At 41.7% G+C, this 15007-nt stretch overlaps 1 protein-coding gene across 2 annotated transcripts in view; it reads left to right on the forward strand.

Moving 5' to 3' along the window:
* Nucleotides 1-349: 349 nt before the first annotated feature.
* Nucleotides 350-15007, forward strand: part of nbeab (neurobeachin b) — a gene marked incomplete at its 5' end in the record, with an annotated part of 282517 nt that continues 267859 nt past the window's right edge. For both annotated transcript variants that reach the window (XM_083774126.1, XM_083774125.1), the window contains one exon: nt 350-622. In XM_083774126.1, the coding sequence (XP_083630252.1) occupies nt 350-622 (273 nt within the window). The remainder of the gene's footprint in view (nt 623-15007) is intronic.

Genomic DNA, 15007 nt, shown 5'->3' on the forward strand with positions numbered 1-15007 from the left:
CGACAATGTGACCGTGACAGCAGCAGACAGACCAGAGACGGAGGCGCGCATCCTTGATGAGAGCTGCACACACAGCTTGGTGCGCAGCATCTGTATCTCTCTGTTCGTACTGGCGTGGATATGACACCTAATTAGAACTTCGTTTAAGTGTTGACGGATTTACTTGGTACGACTGGCGTGTGCGTCTAATGGATAGTGTTTACTCACAGTGTTTACTGTGACATTTATTTTCTTCTTCTTTAACTCAGGTTCCTGAATGTTCTCTCGTTTTACTTTAAGCCGTCTCCGTGAAACGTAGGTAGTCATACACTGCATTATACCCGGGTTTCTGCGTCCAGTCTGGGTGGAAATGTCAAGCGAGAAACCGGTGGCAATGCCGGGCTCGATGTCGCTTTCGGACCGACAGCCAACCCCAGGTCATGTGCTGCTGCATGGGGCTACAGGCTCCACTGCCACCAGTGAGAACATGGTGTCTGCCTCTGGCTCCATGGTTCTACCGGCCGGAATGATCAACCCATCGGTTCCGATCCGGAATATCAGGATGAAATTTGCTGTTCTCATCGGGCTGATACAGGTCGGAGAGGTTAGCAACCGGGATATTGTCGAAACGGTGTTGAATTTGGTAAGAACACAATCACACTGCACTGCTCTTTCATACTGTTAAGACAAGTGGTCACTTGGATCATGGATTGGATGTTGTATTGCAGTCATTATTAAAGCATGTGGTGTGGCTGTGGTGTTAACAATGCTTCCAACTTTAAGCAATTAATTCTGAATGAAAGAACGGATTCTTACATTTAACCATTCGGTTACATATGTGGAGAGTACTGGGGACCAAAGAGCATTTTATGTAAATGTGTGGCACATACTGTTGAGGGGAGTGGGTGACAAATGTTGAAGTTTTCACTCTTTGCAAAGTTACAACTTGCCAACATGTAGGCCCAGGTTAACAACCTCTGGATGTTCAGCTGCACATATGCCTGAACTAATGTTTGGTTAATTGGTTTCACTTCATGAATATCCATTCCCTGCAGAAGTTGGCAGTACAGATCATGATGAGGCATATTTAAACCGTCTGCTCAGACTGCTGGTGTTTCTGTGTGATGTGCTATATAGCCTTTCTGGTGTCATTTTCATCAGTTGTTGAAGGGGCCTTCTTTCAAAACGGCACATATATAATTTATTTTAGTAAAGTTAGTTAAATGAACAGTGAACACTGAGTATTTTACTGTGAGATTAGTCACTGTGATTCTGGCGAGTGTTGAAATCACAAAATCAGGCCAAGAAAGACCCAAGCCCTTGTCTCCTGTCTTGTTGGTGTTAAAACTTAACCATCATCACAGACTGTCTTAAGTCTTGTGATGATTCGTTTAGAGGGGTGTGTTTGAGTAGCCTCTGGTCCAGAGGGACAGAGCTTAGTTTTTTCCGCTCATTAAAGAGGGCCTATAATCACCTGTCACTGGTCACTTCCACCGCTTACTGGCCTCACCTCGGTTTCAACTCCGATTGCAGGTGGCTAACGTCTGGATTGCTTGGCTTGCTGGATATATATAGTGACCCCCGTCCCTGTCAAACTGCTATACGTTTGATCTCTGCCATAAGACATGTTTATATTTCCTTGAGCAAGACACTCAGCTCTACCTTCCCGTGCTTTGGATAAGAGCAAAATGTTAATGCCTGAAATCATGTTGTAATATATGAAAGTATATTCTATTCTATCCAAGTTCTGTTTAATAATGAGGAGAGCCAGGTAGGTATACAAAGGTGTTTATAGGGCATTGAACCTATGCAGCCACTATCAAGTTTTCCTGTATTCTTATTTTGCCTAATCAGCTCTTGCTTAAATAATGCAGTATCATGATGAGCCTCTAGTGCTTTCCACAGTTCCATGTTTTACCCATGATCTACAGTACAGTAGCAGCGCAGCAGCAACATTATTGTGCACCGCACTGTTCAACTTCTTGTAAGCACACTAGAGATTAATTTATGACCTACCACAACAGAAAGCCTGTTTATGGAGCAGGGAATTGTTAGCCCATGGCATACAGACGAAAGTAGGACTGCTGCAGTGACTCTTTAACACCTTACACCCTGACATTTACTGCACCATTTCAACTGGAACTCTGTACTAGCACTAGATCTCTTTTCAACATGCATTTTTTTTATTGAAGTATTTATTAACAGTTTGCAGAATTACAGTACATTTCAAGCACAACTCAACTTTTAAGGGGTGCTAACCCCGTCTACAGCTTTTGTCCCCACACGTGTCAATATTTTCCATTGACAATGAACGGAGAAATTATGTCAGAATTCCGCTAAATATGACATTAAACATCACAACATTAAACGCCATTGACATTGAAGGGACAATTTACGTAAACTAGCAAATCAGCTAACCAATCACAGGCAACAGGCATTCTGATTGGCCAGTATGAGATGATGATGATGTACAATGATAAGAGCGCCCCTCACAGGTTTAATGTTTGTCTTTAGTTCAAAGTTTGTTTAGTAAACGCATTGACAATGAAGGGAAATTTTACGTCATGTGTCATTTACGTCATATTGTCTCTTTATTGTTAATGGCATTTGTGTTGGCACCGTTTGTTTTACATCACCATTACATCACCTAATCAACATCAGTTAGACTTTAATATATTAGCGCCCCTCACTTCACACGGGTGTGATTTTTCAATACCAGTCGGTGTCCCTTATTTAATTTCTTTTTTGCACCAGTGCCCAAAGTTGACCTTTCTCCACATTTTCTTTCACTTTGATCTAGCAGCATGCCAGCACTGGAGGAAAGGTCTGGCTGTTGCTACACTGTCTTTTAATAGTTCACACTATACACTATCCTATCATCGTACAACACATGACGTAAATTCTCCATGCATTGTCAATGGGAATTTAATCTCAAATAGCCGAATTGCTCGGTCTTATGATCGTACATCATCATGACGTAACATTCATTGTCAATGGTATTCAATGTTTGTGTTTAGACAAACCCTCAAAGCTGGACATAGGAGGGGCCCCTCAAAAATAATTCGGAGTCTGAAAACACACGGATCTATCATGGTGTAATTACTAATTATCATAGTTGTAACTTAATACTTGTAAACTGTAATACATTATATTTGCTAAAGTGAAAACAAATGTGTCTGCAGTGACTGATCCTGATAAAGAATAACAATCACAACAACCATAAAATATACAGATTGTGTAAACTGTAATGTTTATATCCTAAGTAGCTTTAAACCGGCATGAACGTCATGTGACCTCTGGCACAAACGTCCAGCAACTCAGGGAGTCTGACAGTCCTCCCTCCTCAGCACCGTTTTTAGATTTAGCTTTTCGTCACATTTGTCACATTTGCCATTGACAATGAAAGGATAATTTACATCATATGTGGACGAGCAAATGTTTTAATTCAGCTCTGTGCTTATATATATATATATATATATATATATATATATATTACAGTGATGTAAATAGGTCCTAGGGACATTTTATGAGTCCCACTTCAACGATGTTATAGGAGTCATATTTTGCCATTTTTACAAATTGCAGCATTTAACTCCCATTTCATTTGATATGGATATATTCATGTAGAAAACAGAAGAAGAAATTATATTATAACTAAAGCTAGCAAAATAAACTAGAATAAAAAACATTACGTGTGTGTGTGTGTGTGTGTGGGCACAGTTCCACATGACGGTGACAACCAAGTGATACAGGACTGCATGATAGATCTTTGCCAGCCAGCATGATACAATAACAATTGTGAGGTTTTTATAGTTTACGGTATGAGAAAGGGAGAGAGTACTGACCCTGCTGCTGAAAAGACAGGACAAGATATATCATCTGCGCTGATGCATTTCATATGCAAGTATTCCATCTCAGTTTGAGTATTGCTCAGAATCACAAAAAATACTATATTATTCCAAGTTGTGCCAGACCATCTTATCTTAAAATGTAGCCCTGTTATTTATTAGGCTACTAGTGTGGTACGATGCGTCAAAAAAACAGCTCCCGTAGGATTTTTGTGCTAAAATTGATTTTTTTGCAGATCTTGCAGTCCAAACTATGAGAAAATGATGGGGTTCAAATCTTTGTTTTAAAACATTCTGAGTTGATTTCTTAAACTTTTAAAGTGGTCAGAAGAATCTTTTTTGACTTTTGGTAGGGGTGCTTCCTCAACTGGGACCTCTCGGACTGACCTCTGGGCCTATAAGTTCTCATTACATTCCTCGCTCTGCTCCTGTTCCAGAATAACGTCAAATTAGATCATAAATGAAGCATAAAAGTATTTGTAGCTGGGCTCTGATATAAAAAAAATTGTAGTAGCCAATACCAGGGGTCTTCCACAGGGGGCCCATGACCCCTAGGGGGTCCTCAGAGTTACTATACAGGGGCCCACCAAATCATTGTGGGATAGGAACTTTTATTTTATTTTTTTACATTAAACCACTTGAACCATAGCATCCCTTTTCCAAGGAGAACTTTAGCCAACAATAGCTGATCTACAAGGTTGTAGTTTGAGCTTGTAGATCAGCTATTTTCAAAGTAAGGTGCCTCAGTGTAGCAAATATTGCTGCTAAATAAAGATCAGCCAAGGTGGGATGGTTGGAATCAGTAGAGATGAAGCAGCTCTGGACCGACTAGTCACTACCACACCTCATCTTTCTGGTCTAGTGAATCAGTACCTCAACATCTTCCCAAAAGCTTCCAGGTCTTCAAGGAAAGAACATTATCAGCTCTCAGGAGAGATTGCATTGAGGTCAAGAGAAAATGCTCTCAAGCAATGTAAATTGTTTGAGTTGCACTGTGGAGGCAATCTGTTCAAAGAGAACACACCATTGAAGAGTCTGGTTTCATCAGCGCTTGTGTCAGATGGGGCAAAAAATGACATTCTTCCTGGGCCTACACAATTTTTCTGGTGCTGACTGGGGAGGAAAATTAGTTGGAATCTCCAAGAAGACATGGGTCAATGCCTACTTGAGGCTTGATGATGATGATCCTGCCATTAACTGCTTCAAGGACCTTCGAATGGGTTCCATTCCACCTGAGCTTGTTAACGGCAAGCTTCCATCACCATTGGAGTCATTGGAGCATGGAGGTCCAACAACCTTGCCATTACTAGATGGGAACTATTTCGGTCAAAGAACTTGAGGGTGAGATGCTACCTCCAACTCGTGCTGCACGGCTACCACATATCCTCTGTGCCAACTACGTCACAATGCGGGATAAGTCATTCATACCTGGCAAATTGCCCTGAGCTTCCACCAATCGAACAAAATGGATGGAATTCAGATAGTGGAGGGTATGTAACAGTCAGGTGTCTTGCCCTCCCTGCTCCAAAGGCAGTACTTGAGCTCATCAAATGTGGTTGCAAAGCAGGTTGCAAGGGACGGTGCAGCTGCTCAAACAATAACCTGCCTTGCACTGCTCTCTGCAAATGCTATGGTGGAGACTGTGTCAACACTATCAGGGAGGACATTCAAGATGATGACGAAGATGAATAGATCCTACAAATAATGTATTGTAGGCATAATTTACCATGGGCTCTTTAAGTGTGTGTGTGTGTGTGTGTGTGTGTGTGTGTGTGTGTGTGTGTGTGTGTGTGTGTGTGTGTGTGTGTGTGTGTGTGTGTGTGTGTGTGTGTGTGTGTGTGTGTGTGTGTGTGTGTGAAATAAAGACACGTTCTGCGTGCCCAAAGTGAGAAGTTGCAATACCTTTATTCCCTGCAGTGTCAACAATAATGGTAGAATACTAATAAACTATCAAAGTACTTTACATAAACGCAAGATATTCTAATACTATTCAAAATACTTGCAAATCACATATATGGGTGCAAGAATAGGGGCAAAACTAGTCCCGGACCCCCTGTGGAAGACCCCTGGTATTAACTACTACTCATTTTTGTAATCAGTGCCAAGCTACAAAAACTTTTAATGCTTAAATTATTATCTAATTTGACATTGTTCTGGAACAGGAGCAGAGCGAGGAATGTACTGAGATGAGTCCGGGGGGCCCCGGGTGTAGAAAGACCCCAACCAAAAGTCAGAAAAGATTATTCTGGCTACTTTCAAAGTGTAAGAAATCAACTCAAAATATTTAAAAACCTATAAAACAACCCTAATATTATGAAAATCGGACATTAATTGTCTGGCATACTATTATGGGAGGTCCCAAAAGATATGACCCCCCAAATAAGGGGTGGGGGTCGGGAAAATTTGAACCCCATCATTTTCTGACAGTTTGGTCCCTATGAAAGCCAAAAAATCACTTTTAACAAAAAAATCCTACGGAAATACACATCGTACCACACTATACCTTTTGATTGGTTGGATTAGTTGTGACAATGTTCATACTTGAATACTGTAGGTAAGTAGGGACATTTTTCTACCGTTTCGGATGTGAGGCAGCTCGCCAGAACCGGGCCGGCACCCTGGCTGTGGTCCTGTGGGTCTGGAACTTCCTGGGACCCCCACACGGAGTTGCACCCTTAGAGTATATATGAATAGAGACGGCACCCAGAGGAAACCCTGAGGCGAAATGGACATAGTGGCCGAATTTGATTGCAGCCTGGCCCCTAACACATGAACGCGCTGGTCCGTTGACTATCATTGTGCACGTTCACGACGGCAGCACGCTCGTGCGCGTTCGTGCACGTTCAACGGCAGCGCGTTCATGTGTTTGGGGCAAATCCATCCCAGAATGCACTCTGTTCCTACCCGGAAAGAGGAGTGAAATCGCCTCATACGCTTTTGAGCAACTTAATGCAAGTGGATGGAAGGAGAACTCGGATGCCATCTCTATTCATATATACTCTAAGGTTGCACCACTCACTTCACACAGGTGTGATTTTTTGTTTTGTTGTGATAATCCTCCCTACTATAGAGTGTGCTGACTATATAAGGAGTTCCTCCCTGTCCCCAGTTAACCCCTGGGGGTCAAAAAACCTTAAGTTTCGTTTTTGGCTAGGTGGCCCAGCCTTCATCCAATCAGGATAGAGAGGGGCCTTCTGCCAATCATGATCGAGCAGGGGTGGGCCTTGTGTGTGCTGTTGGCCTGTCGCGTGTCCACTGTCCACCCACTGTAGTGCGTGCATGTGCACATCTTGTTACCTGGGCGGACTGGAAGGTTTTCCAAGTCACCCAAATCACTCCTTTAAGTAATATAAATTAGGCCAATCTTTCAGTCGAATCATGAAAACAAATATATATTTAAATGTTTATATTTTTTGTTGTTGCATGATTTGACTAATAGATTGGTAGTCGAATAAGACTCCCTCCCAGGCCTGGAAATATCTAACTAGCAAGCCTAATCATTCTGCACTAAGCATCAAACAGTTACAGTATAGTGTATATATATTAGGGATGCCAAACGACTCATATTTGGCCAATCGACGAATCGAGGCCAAAAATCGACGTGTCGAACGACTTTTTTCCTTTTTTTCTTCATTTTTATATTTTTGTTGTTGCTGCGCAGCAGTTGAGGAGAACGCAACTATGCATTCCTTTAAGCAACACAACTTCTGCAGCTCCATCCATATGTTTAGAATTTGCATCAATGATCAAATCCCAATAATAAAAAATAAACTTTATTTTGTAAACAACGAAACTGAAGGAGCAGCGGCGCTATCGGCTAGCCGCTAGTCCCAACTCTGAAGTGTCTGCAGCCTGTCACGAGTAATGAACTGATACGGGACGCACGTTGTTCCGTATTTTAATGTCGGGTCGGATAATAAATACAGTATAAATGACGGCGGGATTTATTTGACAACTCTGTCCTGCTATCTTCACGAGAAGAGAAGAGCGCTCACCGCTCAGAACAGAGCAGACCTGTGGCTAGCCTGTCAGCTCACTTTACGGCATGTGTAGATGAGCTGGGTCTGGGAAGCTCAGAGCTGCAGCCATTGGCTCATGATACGAGCACACGACCAATGGGACTGATCATTCAGTGTTGCTAAGATACCACCCCCCACCACACACACACGCACACACCCTTGGACGATGGGGTCCACAGCGCTCTGCTCAAAGTCAACTTGCATGCGACGAGCGGCACTGACTGACTGAAAAAATAATAATACAAATAAAAACGATTTTTCGACTCATACGTTTTGAGTCGCGGGAGGCATGAGTCGATAATCGAGTCGATTTTCAACTTTTTTCAACATCCCTAATATATATATGTGGTAAACCCTACCAAATGAAATGGGAATTGCAATATTGGTATCAATTAGTGGTCATTATTGATTTTTCAAGGGTAAACAATGAGGGTTCATAGAGAGATGAACTTGTTCAAGGTGGGAGATAGGGCAAGGAGGCCCAACATTATGCAAGAAAATGCTCTGGGTTGAATTTCTTTTCCAAGTGTGCTACGGGGAGTATGAGGCTCTAGTTTCTAGGCTAATTAGATTTTGAGAGATTGTGCAAATTGTGTAGTAGAAGTAGAAATTGTGGCCTAATGGTGGCGCTAGAGAAAAGTTCATTAGTGCACCAAAATCACTGACTATCTTATGTTAAATAATACTTTGTTCTGATGAGGTACAGTAGGTATAGGCTATTGTATTAAACTAGGCCCTGGAGCAAGTGGCTATGTAACAATCTACAGTGTTATATTGAGTGTAATAATTAACAAATGGATGTTAAAATTGATTTCATTTTCACATTTACTAATGGATAAATTAACACTCAGGATTTTACTGTGTACTGTCCGTAACCGTACAGTATGCTGCAGTGCATGCCACTTGCTTTTCATACAAATCCTCCCCCCTAAGTCCTCTGATCAAATGAACACTCATTATAATTCAGGACTGTACCAGTATTTTTGGCAGCAAATTTTTTATTTTAGACTTATAGCTTAGTCATAGGCTTTGGGATGAAACTTCATTTAGTTTTAGGACACACCTTAGTCACCTGGAATGTTTTAGTGTTAGTCTAGTTTTAGTCGACTAAAATGGCTGATTTGCGACGTGTTGTGAGCTTCACGTAGATCTGCTATTTTCAGCATGCAACCAAGTGTAAAATGACCCTTCCTAACATTTTAGTCTATTTGTCAATATATTGTCTTATTTTTAGTTGTCATAGCTTAGTTTTCATTTAGTTTCCATTTCGTTTTCGTCAGTGAAAAGAGGTACTGTCGACGAACATTTTTCAAAATCAACACTGTATTGTAAACTGTACTGTATAGTTGAAAGCGCTCAACGCTTCCTTCATAACATTGAGCAGTACTTACGAAGTGCTTTCACTTTCAAGTTTTCAAACAATTTCCCATATCCTATGTGTATAACATTAGTTTCGGTGATTCATCTTCAATGCAAGGTTTAATGGTTGGATTGACCTTGCATGAGCACTCCATCACAAGCAGCTGTCCATGGCTGCCATTGTCTGGGAGAGATACCTTTTTCCCCCAGGTTAAACCTCAAGCATTAATGGTGATATATGACTATGTCTGAGGAATGTCGGACGCTAAAACCCAAACGTCCCTAACCCACTGATATTAACTTATCATTCGTTGGGGTGATAACCTGTCCATGGATGGATGGATTGATACAGATAGTTTAATTGATTCCTTCTAGCGATGGGCAATTAATCGGTCATTTACTGACCGATTATGTAAATGACCGATTAATTGATCTATTCAGTACAGAGCTCGGGTCTGTGACATTCAGCTTGCGTGACATGATTAACAATGCATTCTCACTTAGCCTTTGACTTCACAATCTCAGGAAGTGATGTTAAAATGCATAAAAGCTGCGTTTTATTTTGGCCTGGGCGGGATTAGCGGTCCAGGCACCTTGGCTGGTAATCCAGCAAGACAGTGTCGCGGGTTCGAGTCTCGATCCCGATGAACTTTACGGTGTGTCTTCCCACCCATCTCTCCCTGTTTCCTGTCAAGCTACTGTATATTAACACCATCGGGGCCCATGACGTAAATCACCGTCAAGTTCAAGTGCACGGTCATGTGTCCGAGACGGAGATTGATAATCTCCGTCAAATTAGTGCTATGAAAACTGATCCATCGTCAGCAAGCCTAGAGGCGCTTGCTGACGATGGGCACATTTTATTAATGGATTAAATAGGCCCGGGCCCTCAAGGCAAAAAGCCCAAAAAATATCTTAAAAGAAAAAAAGTTGCCTTTTTTCATCCATCTGCTTTTCCATAAGCTTTCTTTTGACGTGATTTTTGCTAAATATTGCTGATGATGTGTGACAGAAAAGTGCTTGGGATCACCATATCAATCATAAATAAACATGTTTCTTTATCTGTGAGTAACATTTCATAGTTTCATACCATGCAGACGATGGCTTCAGGGAAGAGTTTAATCTCCGGCTATGAAAAGGTTTCCTTTGCTCTTCATAGAAGCCATTTAAAATTCATGTTGCCCCACTTTCAAAGCATAGGCCTATATGCCAAGCAGGCGATTTTAAAATAGATGATTTTGTCGCTGCATCAGTAGCAGGTGAACTGCTGTGGTGTAGTAGCCTGGCTAATAAGCCAGACCGAATCAGCCGTTGGCAAAATAATGTTGTGTGATATTAGTCTGGCTTATTAGCCAGGCTAGTGGTGTAGGTGTTGGACTATTTGTGACTGGATATCTAATTTATTTTCTTCTCTTCTTGTCTGTCACATTTACAGAACTGAACTATCACTTAAGGAAATTATTGATAAGCAACAACAAAAAGAAAATGCCCTACAACAATATAACAAAGATGAAAGAAATATGAATGTGAATTTATTATAGCTATAAATGAAAATCAATTTTCAACAAATAGATACAGTAGCTCAAACCTTTTCATTTACCGTAATATATTTCCCAAGAAGATCAATGCAAACTGTTTTACTGTATGACATACTGTACCACATACATGCTGGGATAATCAATATCTGTGGAAATTACATAATTGATGACATGAGAGCAGTGTGACTGCTGTGGCCAAGTCGATTGTAGTTATGGTTGGGATTCTTCACTCTAAACACATCCCTCTGTTTCCATCTATTTACCACATACAGCCCTGGGACCGATCCTCATTCCTCAGTCCATTACCTCAAATTATGCACAGATTTAGCTGAAGTTACACTACAGTTATGTTATTTGTTGTTTGGACTAATTGTACATAATAGTTTTACTCTGGAGTCGGGGAAATTAGTTTACCCACCGTACCTCGTCCACTCGACCAAAAATACTTTGAAGGGTGTCAACCTTTTTGAGGGGCGCTAGCTAGGGTGGCCACCTGCAAGACCTCAGAAAGGAGGACACTTTTGCGGGGCTCGCTCCCCTGACCCCCCTCCCCCTCCCAGATCCCCCCCCCCCCCCCCCCCCCCCCCCATATATTAATATTATTACTACTACTATTGCACCTGATTTTCACCACCATCATCTCCAGCATTATGTCCACAGAGAACATATATTTGCTAATTAAATTAACCTTTTTAAATTATAGGGTACCACAAAGGCCATTCATTTTAGAATCAATTTATTTTATTTCATGTTTAGATATGTTTTATGTTTAATCTCTTTCTTGTGGGTTTTTTTATACAGTTTTATGGTCATCGGTGTGGGACATAGAATGATGCCAGCAGCCTATATGTTCACACAGCCTCCCTTTCTTTATGATGTCGAGTTCCTTGCTCCATTGCTCATTAAATGTAGTTTTTCATTTCTGCATATTTGGTTTGTTTATCTCTGCATTAACTATACTAAAGTGATTGTGAGAGCACAACAAACAAACTGACCATCCCACTGGCAGTGTTGCCCAGTTTTGGAAGAGAACCAAGCAACCATGTCTATGAAAACAAGCCCAAAAGAAGCCCTGACTAGGCTTAGTAGCCTATTATATAAAACAAGCCTAAAGTCGCTTATAATTAAGCGGACATGGCAACACTCTGAACGTCTCCACTAGCCTCTCTCTTTTTAAGACAGTGTGGCCGGCTCGCTGCGGAGGCGGAGCTGAGCAGCGCTGCGGAGATTTTAATACCCAGGCAGACGACGTAAATGACAGTAAATGACACAAGCACTGTATATCACAAAAAACCGGACAATTATGTGTCCGGCCAGAGGTTGAGGTGGGAGGAGGACAGGTGGGTCTAAAACCGGACTGTCCGGCGTGAAACCGGACGTCTGGCCACCCTAGCGCTAGCGCTATATAGCCCCTCCTATGTCCAGCTTTGAGGGTTTGTGTAAACACAAACATTGTGTTAACACAAACATTGAATGCCATTGACAATGAATGGCCAGCTTTGAGTGTTTGCCAGTTATTTAATATGGTGATAACTTTAGTTTGAAAGCTGTTTCACTCGGAACCGAGACCCAGGAAGTGAATTGTTGCTATGTAACGGGTGCCCCGATTTTATTCATTCAAAACATACATTTGGTAACCGGGGATCATATCGTTTAGACTAGAGAAATGAGGTGCAATTCAAGCTTATTTTGAGCCAAAAATAATTTGAGATATTGCGATTCTAAAAGCTGCGTTCCCATACAGTAGATCAGGGTTCCCCAATTCATTTTCCTCAAGGGCCATATTTTGACTACGGTACCAGGCTGGGGGCCTGGTGTAAGTATGTAGGACTAGTAGCATGCCAAAGTTTGTGCTATTGCCATAGAGAATGCATTGTGTTGCGGAGGATGAGAGGAATGCTCTCATCCTCCGCAACACCCATTCTCATACACCGCTATACACCGCGAGGATATGGGCTATAGCGGTCGAGGTCTTGCCCTGAAATTAATGTTCAGGGCAAGACCCCATTTGAAAAGGACCCCCAGTTTGACATGCAGAGGCTACTGACCCCAATTTAATGCCATTTATATCTGGGACCCCCCCCCCCAAAAAAAATAATAATAATAATAATATATATATATATATATATATATATCTTTTTTTTTATTCTTCCGTGGGCCACAAGGTGGCGCTCCGCGGGCCGCAGATGGCCGATAATTGGGGAACCCTGCAGTAGATAGACGGCATAAGCCAGCGGAATTTTTATTTCAGTTTTTGTAATTGCACCGCAGCCGGATGGGGCTGCAGCGGCTCAGGGGTAGAGTGGCCGGATGGGAACCACAAGGTTCCCAGTTCAAACCCGGATTCCGCCAGAGTTGGTGTTGAAGTGTCCTTGAGCAAGACTCTGAACCCCTAATTGATCCTGATGTTGGTGCCTTGCATGTTTCCTCTGGCAACAGTGTGTGAATGGGTGAATGTAATCCACAATCTCTGTAAAGCGCCTTGGACTTTATAAATGTACCATTTTCCGGAGTGTTATGAGCACTAGTCCTTTCCCGTTCTGAATATATGAACAGCAAATGATGTTCAGTGTGGGTAATGTGTTAAATGCTGCAGTACAATCATAAGTATACCATTGATACAATTGGTATTGTGGCTGCTTTGGAGAGGTTATCCTTTAACATGAATAATCAGTTGGATAAATATGATTTGAAGTGGAACGTGTTCCTCAGTGATGTTGCAGGTCCTTTGGTGTGATCCATGGTCAGGCAATGCCCTTTTGCTTGTTTATTGTATTAATATACATAGTCCTTACCCGTGTATGGACTATTGCCCCCCATAAATATATTTAATTGGTCTTCATTTTAACTTGTATAATATATTTGTGTCTTTTTGTGTGAATAAAAACAGCACTATAACATGAAAATATTTGTATAAATGCATGGTAGGGAAATGTTTTCATGGCAAGGACTGTAAAATGTACACTTATTAGCCCACAGACCCCCATTTGAAAAGTATGAAAGACCCCAGTTTGACATGCAGAACAGAAAGTATGGGCTGTGGCACAGGTATTCCCAAATGTACAGTGTGGGTCTGTGTCCGTCCCAACATGCATTTCACTGGTGACACTGGTGACACGTGATTTGCGGGGAGATGAGTTGTTCAGTACCCCCCTGGTGGCCGCGGGGGGTACTGCGCCCTGCTTGCGGTTGGATTATTATTTCATATAAATGGGTGATGTAAAAACAATATCTGTACAGTAAATACGACAGTTGCGTCGGTAAAAAGTAGCCTAGCTGGATTGTGGGAGCGTGCAGATTTATTTTGGCATGGAGAGATGTGTGCTAATAGTGTGGCTCGGTCGGAGATAGACCACGGACAAATAAACGGGTTTTTATTCACTAATAAATTCATTATTAATCTTATTGGAAAAATGGCTAAGTTAAGACCTCCATATTATTATGGTCAATGCCTGTGTGAAAAGTGGGAGCGATTGGTGCAGGCAATGAGGAGATAAGTGTTTGTTTCTGACAGACAGACATTCAGACATTCGCTCGTTTATAGTATGATGATGTACAGAACACTAGGGTTGCCACGGTTTGCGGTTTAAAACCGAACCGTACGGTACGGCATACACGGTTCAATAAGTCCTTATGAACCACGCTCTTTCTCACTTTCTGTTTGCACTTTGCAATTAATTAATTTATTACAGCTGCAGAGAATGGATTTACCAGGCACTGCACCTGCCTGACTCTGTGAGCAAGGCTGCTGCAGAAAACCCTGCTCCACTAGTGACTGTCAAGCCCTCAGTCTCTCCCCCTCCTACACACACTCTGTGAGGTGTGTGTAACTTGAGCTGAAAGAACAGAGAAAAGTGATTCTGCAATTGCTGTTGAGGTAGAGCAACAGTGGACATAAAAATTATACTGTATCAGATGCAAGTTTTGTATGTTCAGTTTGCATAATTGATTAATGATTACCTACTGTACATGACGTTGTGCTCTACACTCGTAGTTAATATAAAATATTAATAGTAATTTCTTCAGAACTCCCAATGAAATACTCCATGACTGTAGATAGGAACTCTTCTTGTAGTAATATAAGCATAATCCTTATGCAGAGATTAAGGGCTCCATTTTTGTCTCAGACTTTACCCGCAGCGCGGCCCGCAATTCAGCCGCTGCCCGAAAATTACGAATATAAGAGCTTTCTCTGTCCCTTAATGGTATTTTCGTCCCGCGTCACCCGCTATATCTTTTGCAGACACCAGTATTTGCACCTAGA

This window comes from Protomyctophum parallelum (genome assembly GCF_964188405.1).
Source record: "Protomyctophum parallelum genome assembly, chromosome: 9".
Classification (NCBI taxonomy): domain Eukaryota; kingdom Metazoa; phylum Chordata; class Actinopteri; order Myctophiformes; family Myctophidae; genus Protomyctophum; species Protomyctophum parallelum.